General features: G+C 54.5%; 1 protein-coding gene across 10 annotated transcripts in view; it reads left to right on the plus strand.

Moving 5' to 3' along the window:
* Positions 1–25,598, plus strand: part of PAK4 (p21 (RAC1) activated kinase 4) — a 50,658-nt gene extending 25,060 nt beyond the window's left edge. The window contains exons 2-12 of one of the 10 annotated variants that reach the window (XM_080644457.1): positions 14,099–14,172; positions 14,335–14,396; positions 14,826–15,013; positions 15,999–16,255; positions 19,211–19,672; positions 19,884–20,321; positions 20,999–21,132; positions 21,358–21,484; positions 22,499–22,624; positions 23,988–24,122; positions 24,606–25,598. In XM_080644457.1, coding sequence (XP_080500583.1) covers positions 16,052–16,255; positions 19,211–19,672; positions 19,884–20,321; positions 20,999–21,132; positions 21,358–21,484; positions 22,499–22,624; positions 23,988–24,122; positions 24,606–24,761 — 1,782 coding nt within the window. In that variant the 5' untranslated portion in view covers positions 14,099–14,172; positions 14,335–14,396; positions 14,826–15,013; positions 15,999–16,051 and the 3' untranslated portion in view covers positions 24,762–25,598. Of the gene's footprint in view, positions 1–12,688; positions 12,802–14,098; positions 14,173–14,334; positions 14,397–14,825; positions 15,014–15,998; positions 16,256–16,694; positions 16,837–19,210; positions 19,673–19,883; positions 20,322–20,998; positions 21,133–21,357; positions 21,485–22,498; positions 22,625–23,987; positions 24,123–24,605 lie in introns of those variants that run through there. The other 9 variants (XM_080644459.1, XM_080644460.1, XM_080644458.1 and 6 more) reach the window with 9 other exon arrangements.
* The last annotated feature ends 525 nt before the right edge of the window (positions 25,599–26,123 follow it).

A 26,123-nucleotide genomic window follows, 5' to 3' on the forward strand; every position in this document is an offset into this window, starting at 1 on the left:
GGGAGCTGTTGTTTAATGTATACAGGATTTGCATTGGGAATGATGAAAAGGTTTTGGGTAAAGACAGTGATGATGATTACACGACACTGTGAATGTATTTAATGCCATGGAATTATCCATGTTACGTACAGCTAAAGTGATAAGTATTAGGTATCTTAACACAGTGAAAAATATCAGTGTTTTAAAATGTTGGTATATTTGTGTGGATCTGTTTCTGAGTACTCTCTCTGGTTACTGATCTGTGTGTTTATCCACACTCCTGATTACTGTAGCTGTCTTTTAGGCCTTTATATTGGAGACAGTGAGTCCTCCCACTTTATTCATCTTTTTCAAAATGGAGCTGTTCTAGGGCCTGGCCCTGGCAGTGTTGGAGCTCTTCTCAGGCTCCCTTGTGTGGAAGATGGCACTATGGTTTACCCAGCTTCAGAGTCACCCTTGGCACCTGCCTTGTCCTTAGTCCCCTCATCAACGACCCTTGCTTTTTCTTGGCAGACATAGCTCTGTCTGTCCTCCTCTCTTCATGTCCAACCATCCTGGCTACCTTCATCGTTGCTTGGAGCAGTGATGCGCTCTTGTCACTTGTCCTGACGCCTACTCAGGCCCCCTTAGTTCCGTCCTCCACAGACAAGGCAGCCCAGAGTTACATCTTCCAAATGCGGGCCCTCTGGCTCACCTATAGCCTGGCTCCACCACTCCCTTTGTCCCTCCAGCCTGTGAGTCTCAGCTGAATTTCACATTTAATTTGTGTGATTTTTTACTCTAAGCCCCACAGGGCAAAGACCATGCTGCACCCGCTCCCCAACCTGTGCAGCACATGGTGGACACGCATTGGACTTCTATTGGTAGAATCCATGAATGTGGGAAGGAAGCTGTATGCTGCTGGAGCTGATGACTGGAGGAGGAGTGTGTTGGGAATTGAGACCGAGAGGTGGCAAGAGCCTGGGGAACCTGGGGAGGAGGTAGCTTTAACTGTGCTGGCCCCAGTAAGTAAGGTGAGGGACATCAGGTTTACAAAGCTCTCTCCGACCATGCAGAGAAATGGGCAATGACTTAGAAGAGATACTCAGCAGAAAAGGAATTCTGACTCTTTCGTGAAAAGATGTGCATCCTGCTAAGCAGAAAAAAGCAGATAACAACTAGGCCGAGGGGACAACTTCACCTATCTGACTGGCAAGGAGTTTGACAATCCCCTGGACTGTGAGACCCTCACACTGGACAACTTGGCAGTGCTGAGTTTTGCCTGCAGTTCCACTTTTAGACATTTGACCCACAGGCACACCTGTGAAATGACATCTGTATATGGTTGTCATTGCTGCATTGTTTGTAAGAGCTCAAGGCTGGAAACCACCAATGTGGCCTCATGGTGATTGGTTCAAGGCACCTTGGCCCTTCCATGCAGAGCTGTGCTTTGTGGAGATCAAGGCATGGAAAGACTACTAAGATATATTATATATATTTTTCTATTAAGTTATAATGTTTTTATTAATAAACAAAATTAATAAAACAAACAATAAACTATAAATAACGTAAGTAAATATAACATTTTAAAATAATATAAATTGTTAGTATACATGCTGGAAAATGAATAAAGCATAAAGATACAGCATAACCAATTATAAAGGGAAGACCTACATAGCCCCTGCCTCCCTAGGCCCTCCCGCCCCAGGGCAGCCCCTTCCCTGACTTTCGAGGCAGTCACTGCCTTGCTTTTCTCTTTGGTTTTACCCCCTCTATATACATCCCTAAACAGTGTATTTCATTTTGTCTGGTTTCAGACTTTTTCTGGACAAAATCCTAGGATGTTTTTTATGTTTCACTTCTTTTGTTCACATCGTTTTGCTATTCGTGCACATGCAGCTGTGGTCATTCATTGTCACTGTTGTGTACTACTCCATGGAGCCAGTAGACCACACTTTATTATCCATTTCCTGTGGATGAGCATTTGCATTGTTTCCAGTCTCTGGCAGATTCAGATTGTGCTTCTTGAACCTTCCCATACGTGTCCCTGGAGCCCAAGGGCCAAATTTTGCTTGGTAGGCTCCCAGGAAAGCGCTGGCCAGGTCCCAAGTGTGTGTCTTCACTTTTACAAGATGCTGCCAAACTCCTCCTGGTGCCAGCAGCACAGGAGAGCCAAGAAATGTTCTTGAAAAAAGCAGGTGCAGAATAGTCTATGTGGTATGCTGCCATCTAAAGAGTGTGTCAGTGTATGTGTGCACCCGCATATACATGTGCATTTGTAGGCTCTCTCAGAAAGGAGAAAAAACCTAGTAGAGGTTGTTTCTGGGGCCAAGCTAGGACAGGGCAGGAGGCCGTCCTGTCACTGCTTACCCTCTGGTGCCATTGGCTTTTGAACCATGTGTCTGCATTATAAAGAGACAGACACTGAGATGGAAAGAAAGGGCAGAGATGAAGCCCAAATGTGAATGTATTAGTTGGGAATCTGAGTTAATAGTTGGGAATCTGACTAGTAGATTTTATGGGGGTTCACTGTTTTAGTCTCTATTTTGAGGTATGTTTATTTAGTTTATAATAAAATCTGTTCCAGTGTGAGAGGATCTTGGACGACCTCTCCTGGCCCCTGAGGCCTATCACCAGGATAACCTCTTATTTCCAATGAGAGGCTTGGTGCGCCCTCCTTCCTCCTTTCCCCTTCTCTCCTCTGTCCCTCCCCTTCCCCTTTGCTGGCCACTACTCGCTTCCCACACCAGAGCCCAAACCAGCCTATCCAGTCTGGGGAGGTTAGAGGAGCTGCCTCACTTGGCTCATGTTTGGGTGGCTGCCTGACAGGTGCTCCACCCTGGTGAGGGAGGGAGTGGCCTGGGATCTGGGACTTCTGGGGTCCCCAGCCTACCCTGCTGTGGCCCTGGGAGCCTCTGGCTTACTGAACAGGTGATGGACAGGAGGGGGTTTGAGGGATTTCCAGGCCCTCCTGGTCTGAGTGATGGGAGTCCTGTGGGAGTTGGCCACTGTGGGGGAATGAAAATGACTCAGGTTTCTGTCCGCCTGTCTGCCTGGACTGCTCACTGTTCTCACTGGGCTCACCAGCAACTGGGCATCTGTCCTGGACCCAGCCACCTACTCAAACCTGGTCCCTGTCACTCACAGGACCCTTCAATGAGGAAGCCCCAGGGCAGGGAGTTTTGTCTAGTTTGTTCATTACTGAGTTCTCAGGGCCTCCAACAGGCCTGCCTGGTATGTGCTAGGAGCTCAGCAGATGTGAACCAGTGGGGAGACAGACATCCAGAGACAGTGATAGCCGGGAGTGGTAGCACTGGGATAAGGCCCAGAGGGGGCACCTGACTCAGCCTAGTGTGTCAGGGAGGGCATCCAAAGGGTGAATAGGGATGAACCAAGCAGCCACCCCTGTCCCCCAAGTCCTCTATCATGGGTGAGACAGACAGAAAGAAAAAACTTCACACCAGGAACTCTGACCTGGGCCAGCGAAGGCTTTGCAGGGGAAGTGAGATCTAAGGTCAATGGGTGTGATGTAGGGCCAACACGGCCCCTTCTTAATCCCCCTCTCTGAGTGTCTTTTTCTCCTGTTCTGGAATGGGGGTTCTGAACAAGCTAGCCTGCTGCTCAGAAAAGCTGGTTGAGGGCACTGGCACTGGGACAGGTGGCAGGTGACCAACTTCCCTGCCTCAGTTTCCTCTGATGTAAATGGGCCAGATAAAGTACTTGTCCATTGAGGACAGCAGTGAGTTAAAATGACTTGGTGTGTGTAGAGTAGAGCCACTTATTTTCAGAAGGGTTAGTCACATCCTGGAAGGCAGAGCCAGCATGGCACAGCCCTTTCTCTCTCCCCATTCCCACCATCCATATCTCCCAGCCCTACACCTAGAGATGGCGATATGGGGGCTTCACCATGAACTGGATCTTCCCCTTCTGGTTAGGCTGAAAGTCTCAGGCTCCTCCTCATGCATGGGTGGAGCAGAGCTAGAGAGGCTACCTTCGTTGTGTTTTCTCGAAGCTCTTTCTGGACTCACTGCCTGGAAGTGGGGGGAGCAGAGAATACATCAAGCCCCAGATCTCCAGCCACCCCTCCATATCAGAACCCCACCCCACTGTCCTGCCCTCAGCCTGGATCATTGTTTCAAACCTAGCTGCCCGCCACTATGCAGCACTGCTTGCTTCTCTAACCCCTGGCATCTAGCCTACTTTGGGGAACGAGGTGGGGGTGTGGGTGTGCTAGTGGGGTTCTGGCCCTCTGAAGCAAGGGCTGTGGTTGGTGTCTCCTCTGCCTGTGTCCCTGCCTAGCCCTTCCCTCTACTGGACATTGTGGTGTGGTGATGTGGCCCACGCTCTCCAGACTCAGCCCCGCCTCCCTCTATCTCTCCCTCCCATTCTCCCCCTCCCTCCTCCCGTGGGCTGGAGCCACAGGAAGCTCAACTTCTCTGCCAGGGCAGGGCAGCGTCACCATCCACTGCCAGAGAGGCTGGGGCACAGAGCCCAGCCAGCTCTCCTTGGTGCGTACGTGTGTCGGAGAGCCAGGGGAGCCCCCTTGATACTGCTCCCTGCTCTCCCAGCTGAAAGCCTCTGTCTGTGGCTCACCCCACTGAGGTGGCCCAGGACCCAGGGAAGAAGATGGTAGAGGTGAGCTGGCCCTGGCCTCAGGCAGGAGGGGAAGATAGGGGAGGGGTGCACTGGGTGTGAGGAGGGTAGTCCTGCTGCCTGGTCACCTGAGCCAGTGTGAGCATGTGATCAAGGGGCCACACCTTTAACTGAGCCCAGGAGCAGGGTTCCCGTGTTGGTGGTGGCAGGTGTCTTTGCTGAGGCTTACCACATGTCTCAGTTCAGGTCCCTGAGCATCTCAGTGGGAGCGCCTTCCTGGGGTCTGGTTTGGATGGGGTGGTTCTGAGGGGCTGTGTCTCTCTAGGTGACTGACCCTGGAGTTGGCCGTGGTTGTGCCTGGGTCTACCATGGGGACTTATTGCATAGTGTGTGTAGATCTAGGCTTGTGTGGGTCTATGGTCTAAATCTGTCTTGGGGAATGTTCCTGGTGTGTGTATGGGATCCTGGGTCCGCCTTTCTAGGGAAGTCCAGCAGTTATGATGCATCTGTGGAATTGGGTGTGTATGCATGTGCCTCTATTTCTGGCTGGTGGCCAAGGTCTGTATCGTGCGTGCCATTGGCATGTATCTGTGGGTCTCTTTCAGGAATGCCTGCACCTCTGGGATATGTGTGGGTCTTTATAGTGGTTTTGGAGGTGTCCTGGGTGCATGGGTGCTTCAGGGACCTGGCTGTGACTGTCCTAGTGTCTGACCCTTCCATGCTGAGAGCTTCCTCTGAGCCAGGCGCCACTTTAAGACTGCTTCCCTCACCTTCTCCCACTGATGCCTCACATTTCCCTTGGACTTGCTCTGTGGGTGCCCATATCCGAGAGGCAGGAGCTGAGGCTCAGGTGTGATGTCCCTTCCCATGCTCAGGCTCTACAACCGCTGCCTCTGTTGGGTTGGCATGGCTGCTGCTGGCTCTGGCTGCTCAGGGAGTTTCTTGTACGGCCACGGTGTGTGTTCCTGTGTGTCTGTGGTTGTGTAGCTGGATGTTTATGCTGAGTCTGTGTCATGGTCTCTGTGGATGACTGTGCTTCTGTGTCTAGGGGGTGTGTGTGTGTGTGTGTGTGTGTGTGTGTGTATGTGTGTGTGTGTGTGGCAGGGATTTGCATGGCAGGGGTGGGCTTGAGTTCCGGGGGCCTGGGAGGGCTCCAGAGCCTCTTTTCTGCCTGTACCCTCTCCCTCCTTCCTGCCCTGCCTTAGGGAAGAATGAATGAAGTCTAATCTGATTTCCCCCGTCCCTGCAGACTCACCCACACTCAGGTTTGCTGTGGCATTCATTCCCACCCTGGGCACCTCTGGGGGGTGAGGGATACCAACAGAGCCCTTTGTGTCTGTGCCCTGTTGTGCCTGGCCAGGAGGGCAGGGGTATTCGAGGCTGGGGCTGTCAGAGGAGCCAACTGGCCTCCCTTGAACCTCTGAGCACCAGCCTGGGCCCAGCTGGGTAAAGGAAGTGGCATCTTTTCATTCAACCACACTCAGAGCTATCTTCACCACCACCCTCCCTGCCCCCCTTTGCTGGGCAGGGTTGGGCACACAAGGTGGCTGAGATGGCCCCAGGCCCTGTACTCTTGGAGGCTCCCAGTCCAGCGGGAGAGGCAGGTGTGTCTTCAGACAGTGGCAGCCCATTACACTCCCCCACTCCAGCCTAGAGAAAGTAAGACATAACAGAGGTAGTAAGACTGGCAAATTTGCTCTGACCAAGAGCGGAACTTGCCCAGCATCCTCTTTTATTTATTTGTTCCTTGATTCATTCAGCAGCAGCAGCAGCAGCAACAATGGCAGTAATAATAACAGAAGCTAACATGTAGTGAGGACCTATGGATGCCATGCACTCTTCTAAATGTCATCTCATTCTATTGTCTACCAGGGGTGGGCAAACTTTTTGACTCGAGGGCCACAATGGGTTCTTAAACTGGACCGGAGGGCCGGAACAAAAGCATGGATGGAGTGTTTGTGTGAACTAATATAAATTCAAAGTAGAGGAGTGGAGGAGAGAGCAAGAGAACTGGATAGAACAGCCAGATCCGGCCCGCGGGCCGTAGTTTGCCCAAGGCTGGTCTAGACATTCCCGGGAGTTAAGAGACTCATTCCCCTCCGTTTGCAGATGAGGACATTGAGTCCCAGAGAGTTTGAGTCACTTGCTCAGAGGCACACAGCTTGGCAGTGGTGGAGCTGGTATCTGAGCCTGGGCAGTCTGCTCTTAGCCACCAACTGCCTGCTGAGCCCTTGCACTGGCACAATCTGTGTGAAGGCCTGGTCGGGGAGAATGGCACTGTGTCTGGCCAGAATTCAGAGAGCAGGGCTGCCTCTCACTCCCCATACTGCTGACTCCAGGCTCTCCTTCCCAAGACCAGGGTGAACCCAGATAGATCTATGTGCTTCTATGGGCTTTCACCCACTGGGGGAGATTCATGGATTTCTAGCAGCATCCTCCACTCTATGACTTGCCTCTTGTCTGTAGTCCAAATATGCTGCCTCTTCCTCAGATTTCCAGCCTAGGCCACATGGCTGGGGCGGGCCTCCCTGTGGTGGGGAGGACCTGGGATGGACACCCAATGGGTGCTTCTTGTGTTTGGGACACACACCTGGTTATTTACTAAATAGCCAGCTTCACTCTCAAAGGACTTGGGCCCCAGTTCCTTCTCAGGCATCAGGTCAGACTTTCAGACAGTGTGGGATGGGCCTTGGGGCTCCTGTCTGCCCCCTGCCCCCAACACCCGTCCCTGCCTCTCCTCAGGGTCTAGACCAGGAGTGGGCAAACTTTTTGACTCGAGGGCCACAATGGGTGCTTAAACTGGACCGGGGGGCCGGAACAAAAGCATGGATGGAGTGTTTGTGTGAACTAATATAAATTCAAAGTAAAGGAGCGGAGGGGAGAGCGGAGGGGTCTAGACTCATCACACTGGCAAGGGCATCACTCCTTTGTTCCACTGATATTTACTCAGTGCCTACTGTGTGCTCAGGTCCTACTCTGGATGGCAGCAATAACAAGACAAAGGCCCCTGCTCTCCGGGAGCTGACATTGTACTGGGGGGAGGGGTGGTGCCAGGTAGTAATAACTGCCATGGAGAAATATAAAGCAGGGGTGCAGATTGTGTCACGGGGTCGGGGAGGCCTCTTTGAGGCAGTTTTATTTACACTAAGACATGAATGTCAAGAAAGGGTGAGCCATGCAGCTCTGGGCAGAGAAAATAGTAGGTGCACAGGCCCTAAGGCTGGAACAAGATTCCTATGTGTAAAGCAAAAGAAGAGACCACCCGTGTAGTTGGAGTGAAGTGAGGGGAGGAGACAAGGTCCTGAGGTTGGCAGGGCCCACTGGGCAGTGCCATGTTAAGTCACAGTTTGAGCAAAGGTGGAAGCCCTTGTCGAGTTTTGTTCGTTTAACATATTTTTAGATTCCCTCCTAACCAAGGCAGCCTTTCTGATCCTGATTCTGGTTATCACTAGTGGAGTTGTCTCTGTCCTTGTTCTTGTCCCATAAACCTCTGGGGTCTGTTGTCTGGAATGGAGGCCTTGGCTGGAGCCAGGGCCGCTGGGAAGCAGGAGGCTGAAGAGGCGTCAACAAAGCCTCTCTGGGTCTGAGTGGGTGCTTCTGTGACCTGGTGCTGGGCAGCCCTGGGCAGTGACTTCCCCTCTCTGGGCCTGTTTCCTGGTTTGGGAAACAGGAAGGAAGAGGACTCCATACCCACCCACCCAAGAACTATTTGGAAGGTTCAGCGTGGCCCGGTCTGCATGCCTGGCATAGGCTCAGGCCAGAGTCAGCGTCCCCTCCATCCACCCAGCTGCCTCTAAGGCAGGCGTCCTCAAACTATGGCCCACGGGCTACATGCAGCTCGCCGAGGACAATTATCCGGCCCGCCGGGTGCCGCTGCCTGTCCTGCTTAGGAGCCGACTAGTCCCGGGCCCGCAGTGCGCATAGGAATTTGTTCATAGTTTTTTTTTTTAAACTATAGTCCGGCCCTCCAACGGTCTGAAGGACAGTGAACTGGACCCTGTTTAAAAAGTTTGAGGACCCCTGCCTAAGGGGTGACCTGTTCTAGGTGCTGAGATCCGGTCATGACCAACCAAAATGTGGTCCCCGCCTGTGTGGAGCAACAGGAGATAACAATAGACACACTCATAATGGTATAACAGGTTAGGTCAGTGGTTGGCAAACTGCGGCTCGCAAGTCACATGCGGCTCTTTGGCCCCTTGAGTGTGGCTCTTCCATAAAATACCACGTGCGGGCGCGCACATACAGTGCTATTGAAACTTCGTGGCCCATGCGCAGAAGTCGGTTTTCGGCTCTCAAAAGAAATTTCAATCGTTGTACTGTTGATATTTGGCTCTGTTGACTAATGAGTTTGCCGACCATTGGGTTAGGTGATACTAAGGGCCAGCAGTGTGCCAGATGTTTGGGGGATGTGTTGATGGGCAAGACCAGACCATGCCCCTGCTCCCAGTGAGCTCACACTCGAGCTATTACTAAAGTAGTATCGGTCCTTGGCAAGTCCTACCAACTCGACCTTTATAGCGAGCCCGGAACCTGCCCACTGCTTCCCCTTCCACCATCCCCATGTGGTCTCCCGCTGGACTCGCACAGCCTCCACTTCCCTGGATCCCTGCTTCTGTCCTGTCCCAACTCCAGGGTCTGAGCTCCTTGCACAGTGTCAGGCCCTGTCTCTCCCCTGCCAGGTCTTTCTGTGGCTCCATCTCACTCAGGAAAAAGCCAGTGTCCTCCCCGTGGTTCACAAATTCCTTCTCGATCTGCCCCCACCGCCTGCCTGCCCTCCTCTTTCATCACTTGCTCCCTCGCTGCCCAGGCCTCAGACACTTAGTCTGACTTCTCTTTGACCGCATCAGGCATGTTCCTACCTCAGGACATTTGCCCTGGCTGTTCTGGCTGCCCAGTGCCTTCCTCCAGGTACCCACATGGCTCCCCCTTTCCTCCCTATTCAGGTCCCTCCTCAAGTGTCACCTTCTCAGCAAGGCCCTCCCAGACCTCATTGAAAATTCTAACCTCCTCTTACCCTCCTGATCCCTGTTTTATTTTCTTCTCATCATTTATCTGACTTACTAGCTGTTTTTCGGATTTATCTCATCTGTTGACAATCTCCTTACCCCTAAAAGGTGAGTTCTGTCAGGGCAGGGATGTTTCTGGCTGTTCAGGCCACTGCTGTCGGCCCTGCCTTGCCTGGTAGATATCAGCTGTCAGTAGACAGTGATGTTTGGATAGTGGGTTCCTGAGTGTCATGGGGTCATTGTGAGTAGAGTAGGTGTTTGACAAGGAGGGGGGCATGTGTCAGTCCCAGGTATGTGAGGATTTCTTGGAGGAACTAGGCTCATGAGGAGAAGCTTGAAGAGTGATTTGGATGGACAGCAAGAGCTGAGGAAGGGTGGGAGGTGGGAATGGTATGGGATGTTAAGAGGGGCAGTGAGGAGCTTGCTGTCTGTTGAGAAGGTAAACTGGATTTTCTCTCCATTGTCAGAGCACAGCCCAGAGAGGTAGGCAGTAAACTGAGGCAGGAAGAGGTTTCCTGGAGCTGGTAGGTAAAGATCACAGCAGAAGGGTGAGCAGGAGCCAGTGGTGGAAGCCCTCAGTGCAGCTGGGGACAGTGAGCGCTTCATAGTCCCCTTCAGTTTGGTGAAGATGAAAGGATAGCTGTGATCCCAATCACATCCCCTCTCTGCCCCTGGGCCCATGGGTTCCAGCTGGGTCAGCTCCCTTCACTACCAGGGGAGCAGCTTTATACAGTGCCTGCGGCGGGGAGGGAGTAGGAAGTAAAAGTTTTACACATGCACACACACACCCAGACAACTTTGTCACACAGTGGCTCTTGCTCTTCTGCCTGTTTCCTCTCATGAAAGGTCAGAGGGTAGAACAAGCCAGTGTGACTGGAAAATCTGAAGCTTTTGCTAGGACAGGTTGAAAACTGCCTGTTCCACATGAGAAATGATTTAATTGAAAAGATTTTTTTAAATTGAAACAAACATTTTAGAGTAGGATGCAAAAATGTGTCTGCATTCTTGGGATCAAACACTGGACTTCAGGACTTTCTCTGCCAGTTTTACAGTCTGCCTGTGCAGAAGCTGAGGCATGAGAGCAGGGAAATAGTGTAGTGGGTACAGATGAATCTGTGGGCCCAGCCGTGTTGCAGGCATTGGGGTACAGTGGGGAGCAATTGGCTCTAGGGCTCTCATGGAGCTGACTTTCTAGTAGGTGAGACAGACACTGAAGAATTACACACACACACACACACACACACACACACACACACACACAATGTATGGAAATGCAATGAGGAAAAAAAGCAGAGAAAGGGGGGCATAGAGAGTGACAGGACAGCAATAGGGACATTTGAGCACAGATGCGGGTGGAAAGAAGGAGAGAGAGAGCCATGTGCAAATCAGTGAGAAGTAAGTTCCAGCAGGTAGCAACCACCAGTGCAAAGGCCCCGAGGTTGGGGCATTTCTAGGGTTTGAAGAATAGTGAGGAAGCCCATGTAGCTGGGGTAGAGTGAATGAGGGGGTGTGAGGAAGGAGAGAGGGGAGAAGTGATGGGCCTTGTGGGTTACAAAGAGGAGTCTTTGTGAGCCAAAGTAGCATTTAAGGATGTTGACTCTGGAGTGAATAGGACTGTCTTTCAAGCTCAGTTCTGCTGGATGCCCTTAGTGCAGGATTTCACTTTGTGAGCCTCAGTTTCCACATCTTCAAAATGGGCATGAAAATAACCACTTCACTGAGATTGTAGAGAATCAGTGAGCTCAGCATCAGCATCTGTGCAGGGTTGTGAGGCCCTCTGGTGTTGATGGCCGTATAAATACTGGGGCTGAGCCTCAGCGAGCCACATTTGGTGGTAGGGACTGACTTCCGGACACCTTTTCCGCTGTAGCCTGTCATGCCAAAGGCCTGCGGGAAAGGTGGATAAAGGTCGGGGGGAGGGGAGGCAGCTGCCCCACTTTGTGCTGCCTCTTGCTATCCCTGGGGGCCAGGGCCAGACAGGTCAGATAGGAAGTAGGGACCCTTCCCCCCAGAAAGGTTCAGGGCAGGAGAGGTAGGGAGAGGGGAGGAGGCCAGGACCTACCTACCTTGGAGATGATAATGATGATGATGACAATAGCATGGCTGCAGCCTGGCCAGTATACCTCAGTGGTTGAACGTTGACCCATGAACCAAGAGTTCACCAATTTGATTCCCAGTCAGGGCACACGCCCGGGTTGCAGGCTCAGTCCTCAATAGGGGGTGTACAGGAGGCAGCTGGACGATATTTCTCTCTCATTGATGTTTCTGTCTCTCTATCCTCTCCCTTCCTCTCTCTCTAAAAATCTATAAAAAAACATGTAAAAAATTAATTTACAAAATAGCATGGCTGTGATCCTCAGGGCAGAATAGACAGCTCAGAGTTTGGACTTTGGTGTCCAACTCTCTGGGTTCAAAGCCTGGGTGCCCTAGACAAGGGGCTCATCTCTGAATCTTGGGGTCTCCATCTGTGAATTGGGAATGATAAGAGTGCCTCTCTCAGAGGTTATTATGAGGATGGAGTGGGATTAGGCACAGAGAGCATCAAGCAGGGCCCAGCACATGAAAATCTCCCAAGAGGCAGCTGCTGCTAATTCTGAGAACTGGGTTGGACAGGCCTGGAATCTCATGTCCACGCTGCTACCAAGCTGTGTAACCTGGCCAAGGAGTATGTCCTCATCCTCTCTATGTCTTGTGTTTTATTGTTTTTTGTTTTTTTGCCTGTAACCGGGGTCAGGTCTGTAGCCTGTAGCAGATTAAATGAGGGACTCTGGGCTGAGTGCTTAGAAGAGGGGCTAGAACCCAGCAGGTGCGCAGTAAGTGTGGGTCGCTCTCTAAGGGGACACACTTCCTTCCTATGCGCAGTTCCTAGGGGCCTGGCCATCATGCCTATGCTCTCTGTGACTCCTTATAAAACTCCAGGAGCTGTCATAACTCACTTTTACAGGCGGAAACTGAGGCACAGAGTGGCTGAGCTGCCAGTGCAGGGCCACAGTGTGTAGCAATAGAGCCCAGGTTTGGGCCCTTGGCTGTCTTACTCCTAAGTTCCAAGCTTGTCTGGGAATCCCAGCATCCCGCATTTCTGGTGCTGGCCCCTACCTTTAAGTAGCAGCTCCTCTCCTTTTTCTTCTGAGGCCCCCATGAGGTCAGGAGCTTGGGGACTTGGTGGGAAGAGGAGCGTGGTGAAGGAGCCAGCTGTTCTTGGAGCTGTCCCAGGGTGGGGCTCCCGCCTGATCTTATAAACACGGTCAGTTCCTCTGTTTGTCCTGCCCTCCATGTGGTGCCAGAGGGAAGGGGTGGCCCCAGGCAAATATCCGGAGGTGTGCCCCTCTGCCCCTTCCCCCTGTGGGGTCACTGCCTGCACTGTGCAGAGGTGGCTTGGAAGTTTATGGGTGGGTGTTCTGGGTTGGCTGCCCCATCTGCCAGGCTGCTTCCTGCCCACGCATCTGGATCCTGAGCTCCTCCCTCTCCTTGGTTAGTAAGGGGTCACGTGGCTAACCCTCTCCTGCGAGGCCTGGGCCGGGAGGTGGAGGATGGGCAGAGCAAAGAGTGAGAAAGGCCAAGGGGAAAAGTGAGGCTAGGTCTGGGGCCAAAGGGAGGCACAGCGGGGAAGACAGTGCAGAGGTGATAGGATATAGGGCAAAGATCTGGGGTGACAGAGCAGGGAAGATGGAAGAGGGTCGGGTGTAGGGTATAGGGTGGGTCAGGGCCACCAATGGAAGTCTGGGAGGGAGGGCTGGACAGTGTTCAGAGGCCTGGAATGGGGGGAGACACTAAAGGGGCTCCTGGTTTGGTTGGTGCTATAGAAGAGGTTGAGGCAGAGGCAGAAGCAAAAAGGCCCCCTCCCTGACCAGGGCTATCCCACCCCATATCTAGACAGCTGGGGTCCCTGGAACATGGAGGACAGTGCCCTGGGGGAGCTCGGCCCAGACCTGATTCTGGCCACCTGCTGGCCAAGAGGCCCAGACCAGTTGAGACAGGTTAGCTGCTGGGTTCCTGCCCACCGCCCTCCACTGCCAAACCGGTTCTCCTGGAGGCTGCCCATTGATGGTCCTTCCTCTGAGCAAGGGGTGGCAGCCTATTTGGCCTCACCTTACAGAGCTGCTCCCATAGGAAAGGAGCAGCTCTCTCATGGGAGGAGAGTCAGGGGCTGAAGAGGCCACATCCCAGACATGCTTCTGAACATCCTCATAGGTCATAAGACTCACTGTGCTTGTGGCTGACCCTGTGCCAGGCACTGGGAAGCTAGCCATGAACCAGACAAAATACCCACCTGGGTGTTTCCTCTCGTCCTTAGATATAAGCTCACAAGCACCTCCTCTGGGAAGCCTCCCTTATTCCCACCCTGCCATCCCTCCAATCTGGGTCTGGTGCTCCCTGACCCCAGTCCCTGCCACTCTGGGCTATCAGAAGCTGTCTTTATCACTGCTGTGTCCTTAATACCAAGCAGCACAGGCTGGGCACAAAGGAATGAGTTATTACTGAATGAGTGGGTGAATAAATTAATGGATGAGTAAATGAGACGTTTTGTTCCCATTTTACAGATGAGTAACCCGAAGCCCCAAGAGGAGATGGCACCTGCCCAAGGGCACTTCTAGCACAGCCAGTGTCAAACCAGGTCTGTGGACTCCAGGGCTCATGTGGGACAGGGAAGCCAGACCTGAGTCCCCTCCTTCCTCAGACACTGCTGGAAGTAATCCTAACCATCAGAATAGTAAATAAGGACAGGCCCTCCTTCTGTGCCCAGCTCTGTTTGCATTAACTCATTTAATTCTCACAGCAGTCCTATGGAGGTTGATCCAAGCACAGAGAAGTGAAGTCACTTATCCAGGGTCACACAGGGTAAGTGACAGAGAGAGATTTACTCTCTGGTCATCTTGCGCCTCCCCATTATTTCTTTGGTCTCCCTGGGGACTCCACCATCAGGTGTCTCCCCTTTGGCCCCTTTGTTTTTTTTGTTTGTTTGTTAATCTGTTAATCCTCACCCAAGGATATTTTTTTATTGATTTTTAGAGAGAGTAGAAGGGAGGGGGAGAGACAGAGAGAGAGAGAAATATCATGTGAGAGAGACAGGGAGACACATTGATTGGTTGCCTCCTGCATACACCCCAACCAGGGCTGGGGATCGAGCCCGCAACCGAGGTATGTACCCTTGACCGAAATCAAACCTGGGACCCTTCAGTCCATAGGCCTACCCTCTGTCCACTGAGCCAACTGGTTGTGCCCTTTGTTTGTTTGTTTTTAAATCTATATATATATTATTGATTTCAGAGAGGAAAGGAGAAGGGTGAGGGAGATAGAAACATCAATGATGGGAGAGAATCATTGATCAGCTGCCTCCTGCATGTCCCCTACTGGGGATGGAGCCCACAACCTGGGCATGTGCCGTTGACTGGAATCGAACCCGGGACCCTTCAGTCTGCAGGCTGACGCTCTAGCCAATGAGCCAAACCAGCCAGGTTTGTTTAATCAACTTTCATTTACACTGTGCTTGGTACTATTCTAAATACCTGACTGGAGCTCCCAGACCCTAAAAACAGGGCCTGTGTTGTCTGTTAGTATCTGTTATGATTTGGGTCTTCCCAAATGTGTGATCTTGGTGAGGAGCTTCCCTCCTCTGAGCCGCAGTCTCCTCCTCTGTGGAGTGGGAGTGTAGCAGTCAGGCTGCCTAGGCGTGGCGAGGCTCAGTGACCATTTGTTAAACAAGTAACCAAAGGGGTGTAGTGTTCCTGGCCCAGAGTCCAGACTGGGAAAGCATGATGGTCGTGACCAGGCCGTTAGGAATGGGTCACTGAGCACACTGTGTGCCAGACACTGCGCTAGGCATGGGGATGGGACTGGGCATATGAGACCTGGCCTGCAGCACTGATATTCTAGTGATGCGGCTGTATACACTAAACTAGTAAACACTGGAATAAACAGCAGAATTTCCAGAAGTTAAACATGCCATGAAGTGGGGCGTGGGGCGTGGGGCGTGGGGTGTGGGACATGGGGCATGGGCCTCTTTTACTTGGGGTAGTCAGGAAAGGATTCACCAAGGACTCTGAGACCTGAAGGAGGGGAGGGAGGGAGCCATGTATGGATACTGGGGAAGAGTATCCCATGAAGGGGACAGCCAGTGTGAAGGCCCTGAGGTTAAAAAGCCAGTGTGAGCGAGGGGGAGATACAAGTCGAGAGGTAATGGGGCAGGTCATGTGGGGTGGATCACAGGGACGACTTGGCTTCTCCCCTGAATGAGATGGAGCCATAGGGGGCGTTCAGCAGAAGAGAGATGTGATTTGACTCAGGTGCCCATGGGATCCCTGAGGCCATGAAGGACAGTTGACTGTGGAGGTGGTGGGAGGAGTGAGAGACCAGGTAGGAGACAAGAATGGACAGGACCAGGGCAGGGCCAGAGAAGCAGGGAGAAATGGGCAGGTTCTGGTGAGTGGCCCCCTCTTGCAGGCCTGCCGCAGGAGCCCACGTCTGCGCCCTCCTGGTACTAAGAGCTTGGCGCCATGTTTGGGAAGAAGAAGAAGCGGGTAGAGATCTCAGCACCATCCAACTTCGAGCATCGCGTGCACACGGGCTTCGACCAGCATGAGCAGAAGTTCACGGGGCTGCCCCGCCAATGGCAGAGCCTGATCGAGGAGTCAGCTCGTCGGCCCAAGCCCCTCATCGACCCTGCCTGCATCACTTCCATCCAACATGAGGCCCCCAAGGTATGCCGGCACCCCCGCCTCTCCTGACCCTCACCAGTCCCCACCGAGGGACCCCAACCCTTAACCCCACACTTGACCCTGTGGCCAACATCTCCTCGCTGACCTCCATCCCTATGACCTCCAAATACACACCCCAAGCCTCCACATTCATCCTCACCCCCAATGCTTCCCTTTTATCCACCCCTTTACCCACTGATGCCTTACCTAGCCTCCAGCCCTGAGAACCCCACACTTTCCTTGATCCCTCCAATAGTCCCTCCACACCAGCTCCTAAGTTGTGCTCTCCCAGAGCCTCACACCTAGAGCTCTGTGTTCCTGACCCCAGTGCCATAACTTGTCCTTGGGTCCTCACAGATCTCCCATGGCAGTGTGTGTGTGTGTGTGTGTGTGTGTGTGTGGCGGGGTGGGGGTGGGGAGGTGGGAGGGGCAGACCTATTCCCAGATGGTGACCCCCCTTAAGTGGTCAGGGCTGAGCTGAGGAAGCCCAGAGAAGATGCCTGATCCAGGCCTGGGGTTCAGACCCACTTCATAGAGGGGACACCTGAGCTAAGGAATGAAGAGAAGGAGTCCTGAGGCAGATGGTGAGCAGCAGGGCTTTTAGTGGAGGAAGAGGCCCACATGAACCTTGGGGATTTGGGTTTGGGATTGTGTTTGTTTTCTGCCAGCAAACGAGCAGAGCTGGGATTTGAACCAAGGTCTATTTAAAGGCTCATGCTCTTAATCCTTTTCCTGCCTCCATGGTTCAGGTGCTCTGGCATGGCCTGCAGTGAGGCCGGCCTGGTGGCATGGACTTTATCCCAAGGGCAGTGGGAACATGAAGGGCCTCTGGCCAGGGGAACGAATCAGGGTTGTTCCAGGGGTGGAGGTGGGTGTAGCAGGCTCAGCGCCTGGGACCAGGCTTACAGATGACTCATCCTCTCCAGTTGCCCAACCCAGCGTGGCAGGAGGAGGCCCCAGGTCAGTGAGGTGGGTGCAGACACAAGTGCAGACACTCTCCCACCAGGGTCTCAGTCTGGGGGCCCACTGAAGTGTTCCTGTGTGCCATGCAGGGTGCTTCTGAATATTTTGAATTGTTTGTCACCTCTTATAAAGTGAGAGATTTCATGTCCAAACTTCTGTTTCTGGCTTCTCCTGACTGATCAGCTGAGGCTGAGTGGCAGGGCACTGGCTCTGAGCCACAGGCCCCACCTGGGCCACCAGGAAGAAGAGGCACCTTGTCTTAATTCACACAAAGGTGCCACACAGGCTAGCACTGACCTGGGGCCCCTGTGTGTTTGCTGCCCAGTCCTCCCAGGCCCTTCCTCCCTCCCCCAGGCACTTCTGACCCTAAGGCCTGACCAGCTGTCTGCCAGGCTTCCGGGCTGGCAGCCAAGGCCAAGCAGAGGCAGGGGCAGGCCCCATAGGGGCACTGTGGCCAATAGGTGGGTTTTGTGGGATCAGTGTTTCTGCACAGTAGAGGCAATTCTGACTACAGGCTGTCTGGAAGCCCTGGGCCCATGTCCCTGTGTGTCAGTGGTTGACAGCACAGAAGTGGGGGCCATATTCTCTGCTTCCCACAGCCTCCACTCAGCTCCCCTCACTCCCTCACAGTTCAGCATATGTCTATTGAGTACCTTCTGCAGACCGACACTGTTCTAGGTGTTCAGATTTAGCGAGAGCAGAAACAGGAAGACCCAATTGCTGCTCGCACACACATTGTACCTGGGGAGCTGTAGGTGTGTTTATATCCACTGGTTTTATTTATTTTTTTTAATAAATATATTTTATTGATTTCAGAGAGGAAGGGAGAGGGAGAGAGAGATAGAAACATCAATGATGAGAGAGAATCATTGATCGGCTGCCTCCTGCATGCCCCCCTACTGGAAATTGAGCTCACAACCTGGGCATGCGCCCTTAACCGGAATCGAACCTGGACCCTTCAGTCCGCAGGCAGATGCTCTATCCCCTGAGCCAAACAGCTAGGGCTCCACTGGTTTTAAGTGCTCTAAAGAAAAGGCAGGGAAGAGGGACACGGAGTGTTAGGGACTGGCATTTTAGATGGCTCGTTAGCAAAAGCCTCCCTCTGAGAAGCTGAGTTTCCAGCAAAGACCTGAGGAGAGGAGGGAGGGAGCCATGGCATACTTGGGGGAAGATATTCCAGGCAGAATGAACAGCCAGTGCAAAGGCCCTGAAGTAGGAGCTGCCTTTGTACTTGAGGAGCAGTGAGGCCCGTGTGCCTGGAGCTAAGTGGGGGACAGGGAACCCTGGTGGCTGTTTCTCAAAGAGGTAGCCAAGACCTGGATGAGGGTGGTGGGCATGGAGAGGGTGACCACTGGGTGGATTTGGGACACACACTCCACCCAGCCCCCATCGGCATTCTCATTGCCATCCCCGCTCCTGGGGTACTCTTGCCCTCTATGTTGGACCTAGTCCTGTCTGACTCTCCCTGTACCCAACCCTTGGCTTCCAGGGGAACAGAGAATGTGTTTTTGGGGTTAACAACACTGGCAGGCTGCAGGGGAGGAAGCGCCAAGCTGTGCCCTGGTCCCGGCATCCTGTAATTTCCAGCTCTCCAAGGTTGATTATGGAGTGGCATGGCCCCTGCCCTCCCCCTTCACCCACAGGGTGGGAGCCTCCCCCCAGCCAGGAGAGCAGGAGAGACAGGAGGGTGCTTCAGCTAGCTTCTGGCTGGGGCGTGGGGCGGGGCAGCCTGACTGAGGGGAGGTTACTCCTTCAGCCCCCCTCCTGCAACTGACTTCTCTGTGTGGGGGTGAGGGAGGGGGTGCTGCGGGGCCTCCCTGGTGCTGCCCCCATCTGCCCAGCCCCATCATCACCCCATGGCATTTCTTCATTTGTCTCTGTCTTGTCTCTGTGTGTGTTGTATTGTCCTGTCCTTGTGTGTTGGTTACACATCCTTTGTCCCCCTCCTACTTGCCCCGCCCCTCTCCCACCACTGCCCTGGATTCTGGACCCCAGACCATCGTGCGGGGCAGCAAAGGTGCCAAGGATGGGGCCCTCACACTGCTACTGGATGAGTTTGAGAACATGTCAGTGACACGCTCCAATTCCCTGAGGAGAGACAGCCCGCCTCCACCACCCACTCGTGCCCGCCAGGAAAATGGGATGCCCTCGGAGCAGGCCGCCATACCCAGAGAGGGTCCAGAGAAGGCGGGCAGCCAAAGCCGGGTTGCTGGTCGCCGTGAGGGGAGTGGCAGCAGTGGTGACAAGCGGCGGGTGGGGCCGGAGAAGAAGCCCAAATCTTCCAGGGAGGGCTCAGGGGGGGCCCAGGAATCCTCCCGGGACAAGCGACCCCTCTCTGGGCCTGACGTCAGCACCCCCCAACCAGCTGGTGTGGCCAGTGGGGCGAAAGTGGCTGCTGGCCGGCCCTTTAACACGTACCCACGGGCCGATACGGATCATCCATCCCGGGGCGCCCAGGTAACTGATCCCCCACCCCAGGATCCCGCATGTCTCCTTCCCCAAAGCTTTTCCTATCCCCACCCACCTACTCCAACCTGTGCCCAGCCCACTGTGCATCTCCATCCTGACCACCATGTGTCTGTGCCACAGCCGGGCCCCTGTCCTACTCAGGAGAGCAGAGCTGGCCCCTGGCCCCTCCACTGACAGCCTCCTCTCCTTTCTGTTTCAGGGGGAGCCTCACAACATGGCCCCCAATGGGCCATCAGTGGGGGCCCTGGCTGTCCCCCAGTCCTCTTCCTCCCGGCCTCTGGCCCGAGCTCAGGGCCCCCCCAGCCCTGGAGTGCTGGGCCCCCATGCCTCCGAGCCCCAGCTGGCCCCTCCAGCCCGAACCCTCGCTGCCCCTACTGGCACCCCTGCCTCTGGGCCTCCTGGCCCCCGCTCTCCACAGCGGGAACCCCAGCGTGTGTCCCATGAGCAGTTCCGGGCTGCTCTACAGTTGGTGGTGGACCCTGGTGACCCCCGCTCCTACCTGGACAACTTCATCAAGATCGGCGAGGGCTCCACAGGCGTTGTGTGCATCGCCACAGTGCGCAGCTCCGGTCGTCTGGTGGCTGTCAAGAAGATGGACCTGCGCAAGCAACAGAGGCGTGAGCTGCTCTTCAATGAGGTGGGCCTCCTGGCCTCCCAGTCCTGCCCTCACCTTCCTCCCAGTGCTCCTCCACCCAATGGTGTTGAGGCCCTAAGGAGGTGGCCCCTCTGCCAGCAAGCTTGTTACAAAAGCAGACACCTGCTCCTTACAGAGAGTGCTCTGTGGAAGCAGCCTCTGGACTCTGATGCAGCATCATTCAGCACTGTGCCCCATAGCCCGGCCCTCAGCCCCTCCATGTTACTGTGAGCTTCAGTTGAATGTGGCCCTGTAAGCAGTGTGTTCCCACCTCCCCCATCCCCATCCCACCTTTCATTCTACCTCGGCTCCTACCTACTTGTCCTGATCTCAGCCCTGTGCTCAGACGCTGTCCTCCCACTTCCTCTCCCCACACCAGCCTCGCCTTCAGGGCCACTCAGACCAGCTCAGGACTGGTTACGGATTGGGATCAGAAAAGTGTGTTTGCATGGAGAAGAGAGCACCCTCAGAATGCAGGCTTCAGACCTAAGCTGCCTTTGTGGTCTGTTGACTTTGGCAGTGGGGAAGGCAGTCCAGGGTGATCCCGATTAGCAAGAGTGACAGGTGGAACTGGGCCTGCAGTGTGGCAGAACCCAAACCCTGGCCCAAGAGTGAGGTAGGAGGGCGGCTGATGGCTGGCGGCCCTCCCCCTACCATGCTGACCCAGCCTCCCTTGCCAGGTTGTGATCATGCGCGACTATCAGCACGAGAATGTGGTGGAGATGTACAACAGCTACCTGGTGGGCGATGAGCTCTGGGTGGTGATGGAGTTCCTGGAGGGCGGTGCCCTCACTGACATCGTCACCCACACCAGGTACTGCCAGGCAGCACAACCCTGGCCGGCACCCAGCCCGCTGTCTCCCCAGGCTCTCTCAGGTGGCACTAGATTCCCCCCAGACCTCTCCCGTGACAGGACGAAGTCCCCTCCAGACCCCTTGGGGTGGCAGAGCCAACAGGGCTATATCCCCCTCAGACACCCAGGCTGGACTGGATCCCTCTCAGACCCTGTTTGCCCCACTTGCTTACTCCTCCCACACAGGATGAACGAGGAGCAGATTGCCTCAGTGTGCCTCGCCGTGCTGCAGGCCTTGTCTGTGCTCCATGCCCAGGGCGTTATCCACCGGGACATCAAGAGTGACTCCATCCTGCTGACCCATGACGGCAGGGTGAGGATTCGGGTGGCTTGGGCTTCCACTGCCCCTCCCCAGCTCCCCTCTGCCATCAGGATAGGCTCTGGCTCTCGGTGCAGCGTCTTGAGGAGCAGTCAGCTTGTTCCTTGTGCAGCAGTCCAGAGTCAGGTCATTGGGGCTCATGCTGGCGGGGCTCCACCATCAGCACAGGACACTGCACCTGTACTCTTGCCCTAGGCTCATAAAGGGAAGAACACATTTGGGGGGCTGCCACAGTTCGGCCATGTACTTCTCCCACCCCTGAGACCGAGCACCTGAGTGGGCCGTGGACCCCCATTCAGTCTTCTAGACTGAATGAAGTTCTGAATCGGGTCTATGGATGAGCCACAGAGTGCCCAGAACCTGCATTTACACTCCAAGAGTGGACTTTCAGTGGGGGGCCCTTGACTATCACCCAGTTCTTAGAGATTCGACCTCTCTTCCCCAGGAAAGTTAATCCAGACAACAGAAGTGGCCGTGTGGAGCTAATTTTCACTGGGAGTCTCAATCTAGGGTCTGTGGACCCCTAAAGACACGTGTGTCTACAGAAGTGTTTTAGGGACATGTGTGAGCCACCTAAACTTGCACACACTCTGGGCAGGCTTTCTGGGGTTGAGAGACACACATCTTCAAGAGTCTGGAAGGGGCCTGCAGCTCCAAAGGAGGTGTGCATCCTTGGTTCTGCGGACCTGGTTGTCGCAGAGGCAGGCCAAGTGTCCTCACACTCCAGGGAAGCAGAGGCCCAGGGCGTGAGCTTTGGATCCAGCTCTGGTCTCAGCCCCGGCATCAGCCTGGGTACCCGTACGACTCAGGCCACTTCCCCCAACAGCCCCAGGGCACACTCTGTCTGGAAGTCAGATGGTGTGATGTGGAGGCAGTGACATACCTAAGGGCTTCCTGCCAGAGGTGGAGATCCAGCATGTCGGAGGCCAAGGAATTAAATAGGGGGATGCCTTTGCTGACCCTCCCCATGCCAGCACCTCTGACCTCGCTGCCTGCGCCCTGCCCCAGGTAAAGCTGTCAGACTTCGGGTTCTGTGCCCAGGTGAGCAAGGAGGTGCCACGGAGGAAGTCATTGGTTGGCACGCCCTACTGGATGGCCCCAGAGCTCATCTCCCGCCTTCCCTACGGGCCAGAGGTAAGCCAGAGGGGGCTAGTTATTCAGCTGTCAGCACCAGTTCATGCTGTGAACAGCATGAGTGGTGGGGTTCAGAACAGCCAGAGTGATGGGGTAAAGTAGGTCTCAGTCTGGGGAATGGGTCTCCAGGATGATTTTGGGAGAAGAGTTAGGCATTCATTCATTCATTCACTCATTCATTCTTGATTGGGTACTAGTTCTGAGCCAGACCCAGTGCTTGGCAGTGAGAACAGAATGCTGAGCAGAAGTGGTCACGGCTTTGATTGACAGCTGGTGCAGAGGCCACAAAGTGGCTGGCTCCTGGCTGGTTGGCCTGAAGATGCTTTTGCAAGCATTTGAAAAAGATAAGTCTCTCATAGAAGTCCGAATTTCCATTCTCCATCAGAAAACGGAGATGTTTGGCCAACGGAGATGTTATGGCATTTACTGGGAGGCCAAATTCCCACATGGCAACAGTTGGCAGCACGGTAGGCTGCTCTGCTGTAGGAAGGGCGGCACTTCGTCTTGGTCGTAGCCCCCACCCGTTCCTATTAGGTACACTGACCTGCATCACTGCCATCACCTGTCTGGCCCTGAGGCTGTGAGCTGCCCAAGGCCCTGAGGGTTCCTCCACAGTCAGTCAGCAAGGCCTGACCCAGTGCCTGGCCCTGGGACAGACATCCTGAGAAGCACATCTTGGGGGCCCTCAGGCTGGAGTGGGGTCACACTGGGAGGGGAGACTGGTATGAGATTCTGAGGGGACATCTCAATCAGGACAGCCTGTGAGTGACAAACCCTGCTCAAATGGATTTCGCAAAACCTGGAAGCTAAGGGTCCCCAAAATTGTGACAGGCTTCAGGCCTAGCCATCTACATGCTCCCTCCCTTCAGGCCCTGATTTTCTCTGCAGTGTTCACTCAGTGAGGTGCTCCCCTTGTGACAGCAGAGATGACCCCAACAACTGGGACATGTCTCCCTCCTATGAACACCATAGGATATTTGGCTTATAGTCTCAGGGTCGACTCTGATTGGTTCAGTGCCCATTCCTGACCCAGTTACTGTGTCCCAACCAACCTGGTCATGCCCTTGCCTCCCCTTCCCCCCACCTGCCCCCAGCTAAGTATGAGGAAGGGTGGGGGTCCACCAGAGGAAACCAGTTGTGCTTAGTAAAAAGAAAGGGACAGGCTAGATGGGCAGAATCCTTCAGGGGGTTCCCTGGGTGAAGAGTGCGTGCGTTTGGCAGGCTGCATGTCAGAGCAGGGGTTCCGGGTCTGGGGCTCAGGTTGCAGAGAGGCAAAGGTAGAACTGGGTGCCGTCCCTCCCCGGGCTTCCCCCAAGTCCTGGCCCACCCAGCACAAGCCCTGCCATCCCTTCCTGCGCTGCAGGTGGACATCTGGTCGCTGGGGGTGATGGTGATTGAGATGGTGGACGGGGAGCCCCCCTACTTCAATGAGCCACCCCTCAAAGCCATGAAGATGATTCGGGACAACCTGCCGCCCCGACTGAAGAACCTGCACAAGGTGGGCCCTGCCGGCAGGCAGGTAGTGTGAGGAAGATACACAAGCCTGTGGGGTGGCTAGGTACCACCCGGCCTCACATGCAAGCAGAGCATTGGTGGCTGGTGTGGCCAGGATTGGGGCATTGATATCTCCTGGGATGGCATTTACTGGGTGCTGGGCTCATTGCCCTCCTCATCCCACAGAGGTGCTCACGCTGGCCTGACTGAAGGCACACAGCATGGTCAGGCCCCCGAGAGGGGCCTTCCAGGTAGAGCTATCTGGGGAGAAGGGGTGCCTCCAGGGCCCCGCTGCTGCCAGCTGCTCACCAAACTTTGAAAATAGGGAGGAAAGGAGTCCATGGGGTCAAGTTCTAGACACAGGGCACCTCTTTCCTCCCGACCTGGGCAATAGATGTCAGCCATTGACAGAGAAGAGGCGACTGAGGCCCCCACAGCGAGTGAGCAGTGGAGCTGGCACTCAGACCCTGCCCTGCCTCCCCCACAGGTGTCACCGTCCCTGAAGGGCTTCCTGGACCGCCTGCTGGTGCGTGACCCAGCACAGCGGGCCACGGCAGCTGAGCTGCTGAAGCACCCGTTCTTGGCCAAAGCGGGCCCGCCCGCCAGCATCGTGCCCCTCATGCGCCACAACCGCACCAGATGAGACTTGGTGCCTTGTCCCTGAACCAAAGAGCCCCTTGGGTTACCCCTGCCTTGCCGAAGGCCAGTAGGGGGCCGGCCCCTGCTCCTCCTGGCCTGGGAGACACTCCATGTGGCACTGCCTTCGTTACTGGGGCAGTGTGTGGGACCCTACTACTGAACTCCAGTTTTGATTTTGTGACTCAAAATATGGGATTTGTGGGAGCAAGTGAGGCTCCCAGATCCTCCACCCTACAGGACAGGCCCTCCCTGTGTTTCCCTGTCCCCAAGAAGGACAGGCAGCTTCCCATCACTGGAACTCTGCAGCGGGGGCTGCTAGTGGTGGAAAGAACACTACGAAAGAGGTGTGTGTGTGTGCGTGCGTGCGTGCGTGCGTGCGTGTGTGTGTGTGTGTGTACATGGGTGTGCACACAGCAGAAGGTTCAGCTCCTCTGTCCTCCAGACTGCGAGTAGGTGTCTCTGACCTTGTCTCACATACAACCCCCTCTCCCCCTGAGCCATGGCGGGGGTCGATCATGAATGTCTGAAGAGTGGCCTTCTCCCTTAGCCCTACATCTCCTTTCTGTGGTTGGATGGGGAGACAGGTCAGGGCTTCCCCCCGCACCCCCAGCCTCTGCAGAAAATGACTACTGCACCTGGACAGCCTCTTCTTTCCTAGAAGTCTATTTATATTGTCGTTTTATAACACTCTAGTCCCTGCTCCCAGCGGGGGACAGATGGTCCCTGTCCTGTGGGGGGCATGGGGGACAGAACCACTGCTTGAAGAATCAGGTTCCTGTCCCCTCAGCGCAGCCCCACCTTCCCTCCCTCAAGTTAGTTTTACAATTAAAACATTTTCTTGATTTGTGTGTGTGTTTGTGGAGTGTGTAGAGGCCCCTGCCTGCCCACACTGTCCAGGCGGAGGTACTCTAGGGTCAGGAGTGGGCGGGCCTGCCTAACCCAGGATTCCAGCCCAGCTTAGGGCAAGGGCTATGTCTGTGGGCGAGTGGGGAGTTCCAGGTCAAAGAGCAGCCAGTAAAGCTCCTGCTCACGGGGCAAATTGACACAGCCCACCCCCTTCCTCCAAGCCTGGAAGGAGTCAGTTTACAAGTCCATGTGCCATGATGACCAGTGTACCAAATCTGCCATTTCTGGCAACTTGTTTCAAAGGTTGTCTTGAACATGTTCATTGGGTAGGGATTAATCTGTGCTGAGTTGATGCTAGTACATGTGCAGATGGGCTTTGGGGCTTGGCTAAGACGAATGGACCAGGGCTGCCAGCTTCCCAGAGACTCCATCAGTCAAGCCCTTCCCTCCAGGCCGATTCGGGCCTGGGCCTAGGTCCCAACAAGGGGAGAAGGAGTCCAGCTGTTATCGAGTGACAGTG

Source organism: Plecotus auritus (assembly GCF_963455305.1).
Source record: "Plecotus auritus genome assembly, chromosome: 10".
NCBI classification, from domain to species: Eukaryota; Metazoa; Chordata; class Mammalia; order Chiroptera; family Vespertilionidae; genus Plecotus; species Plecotus auritus.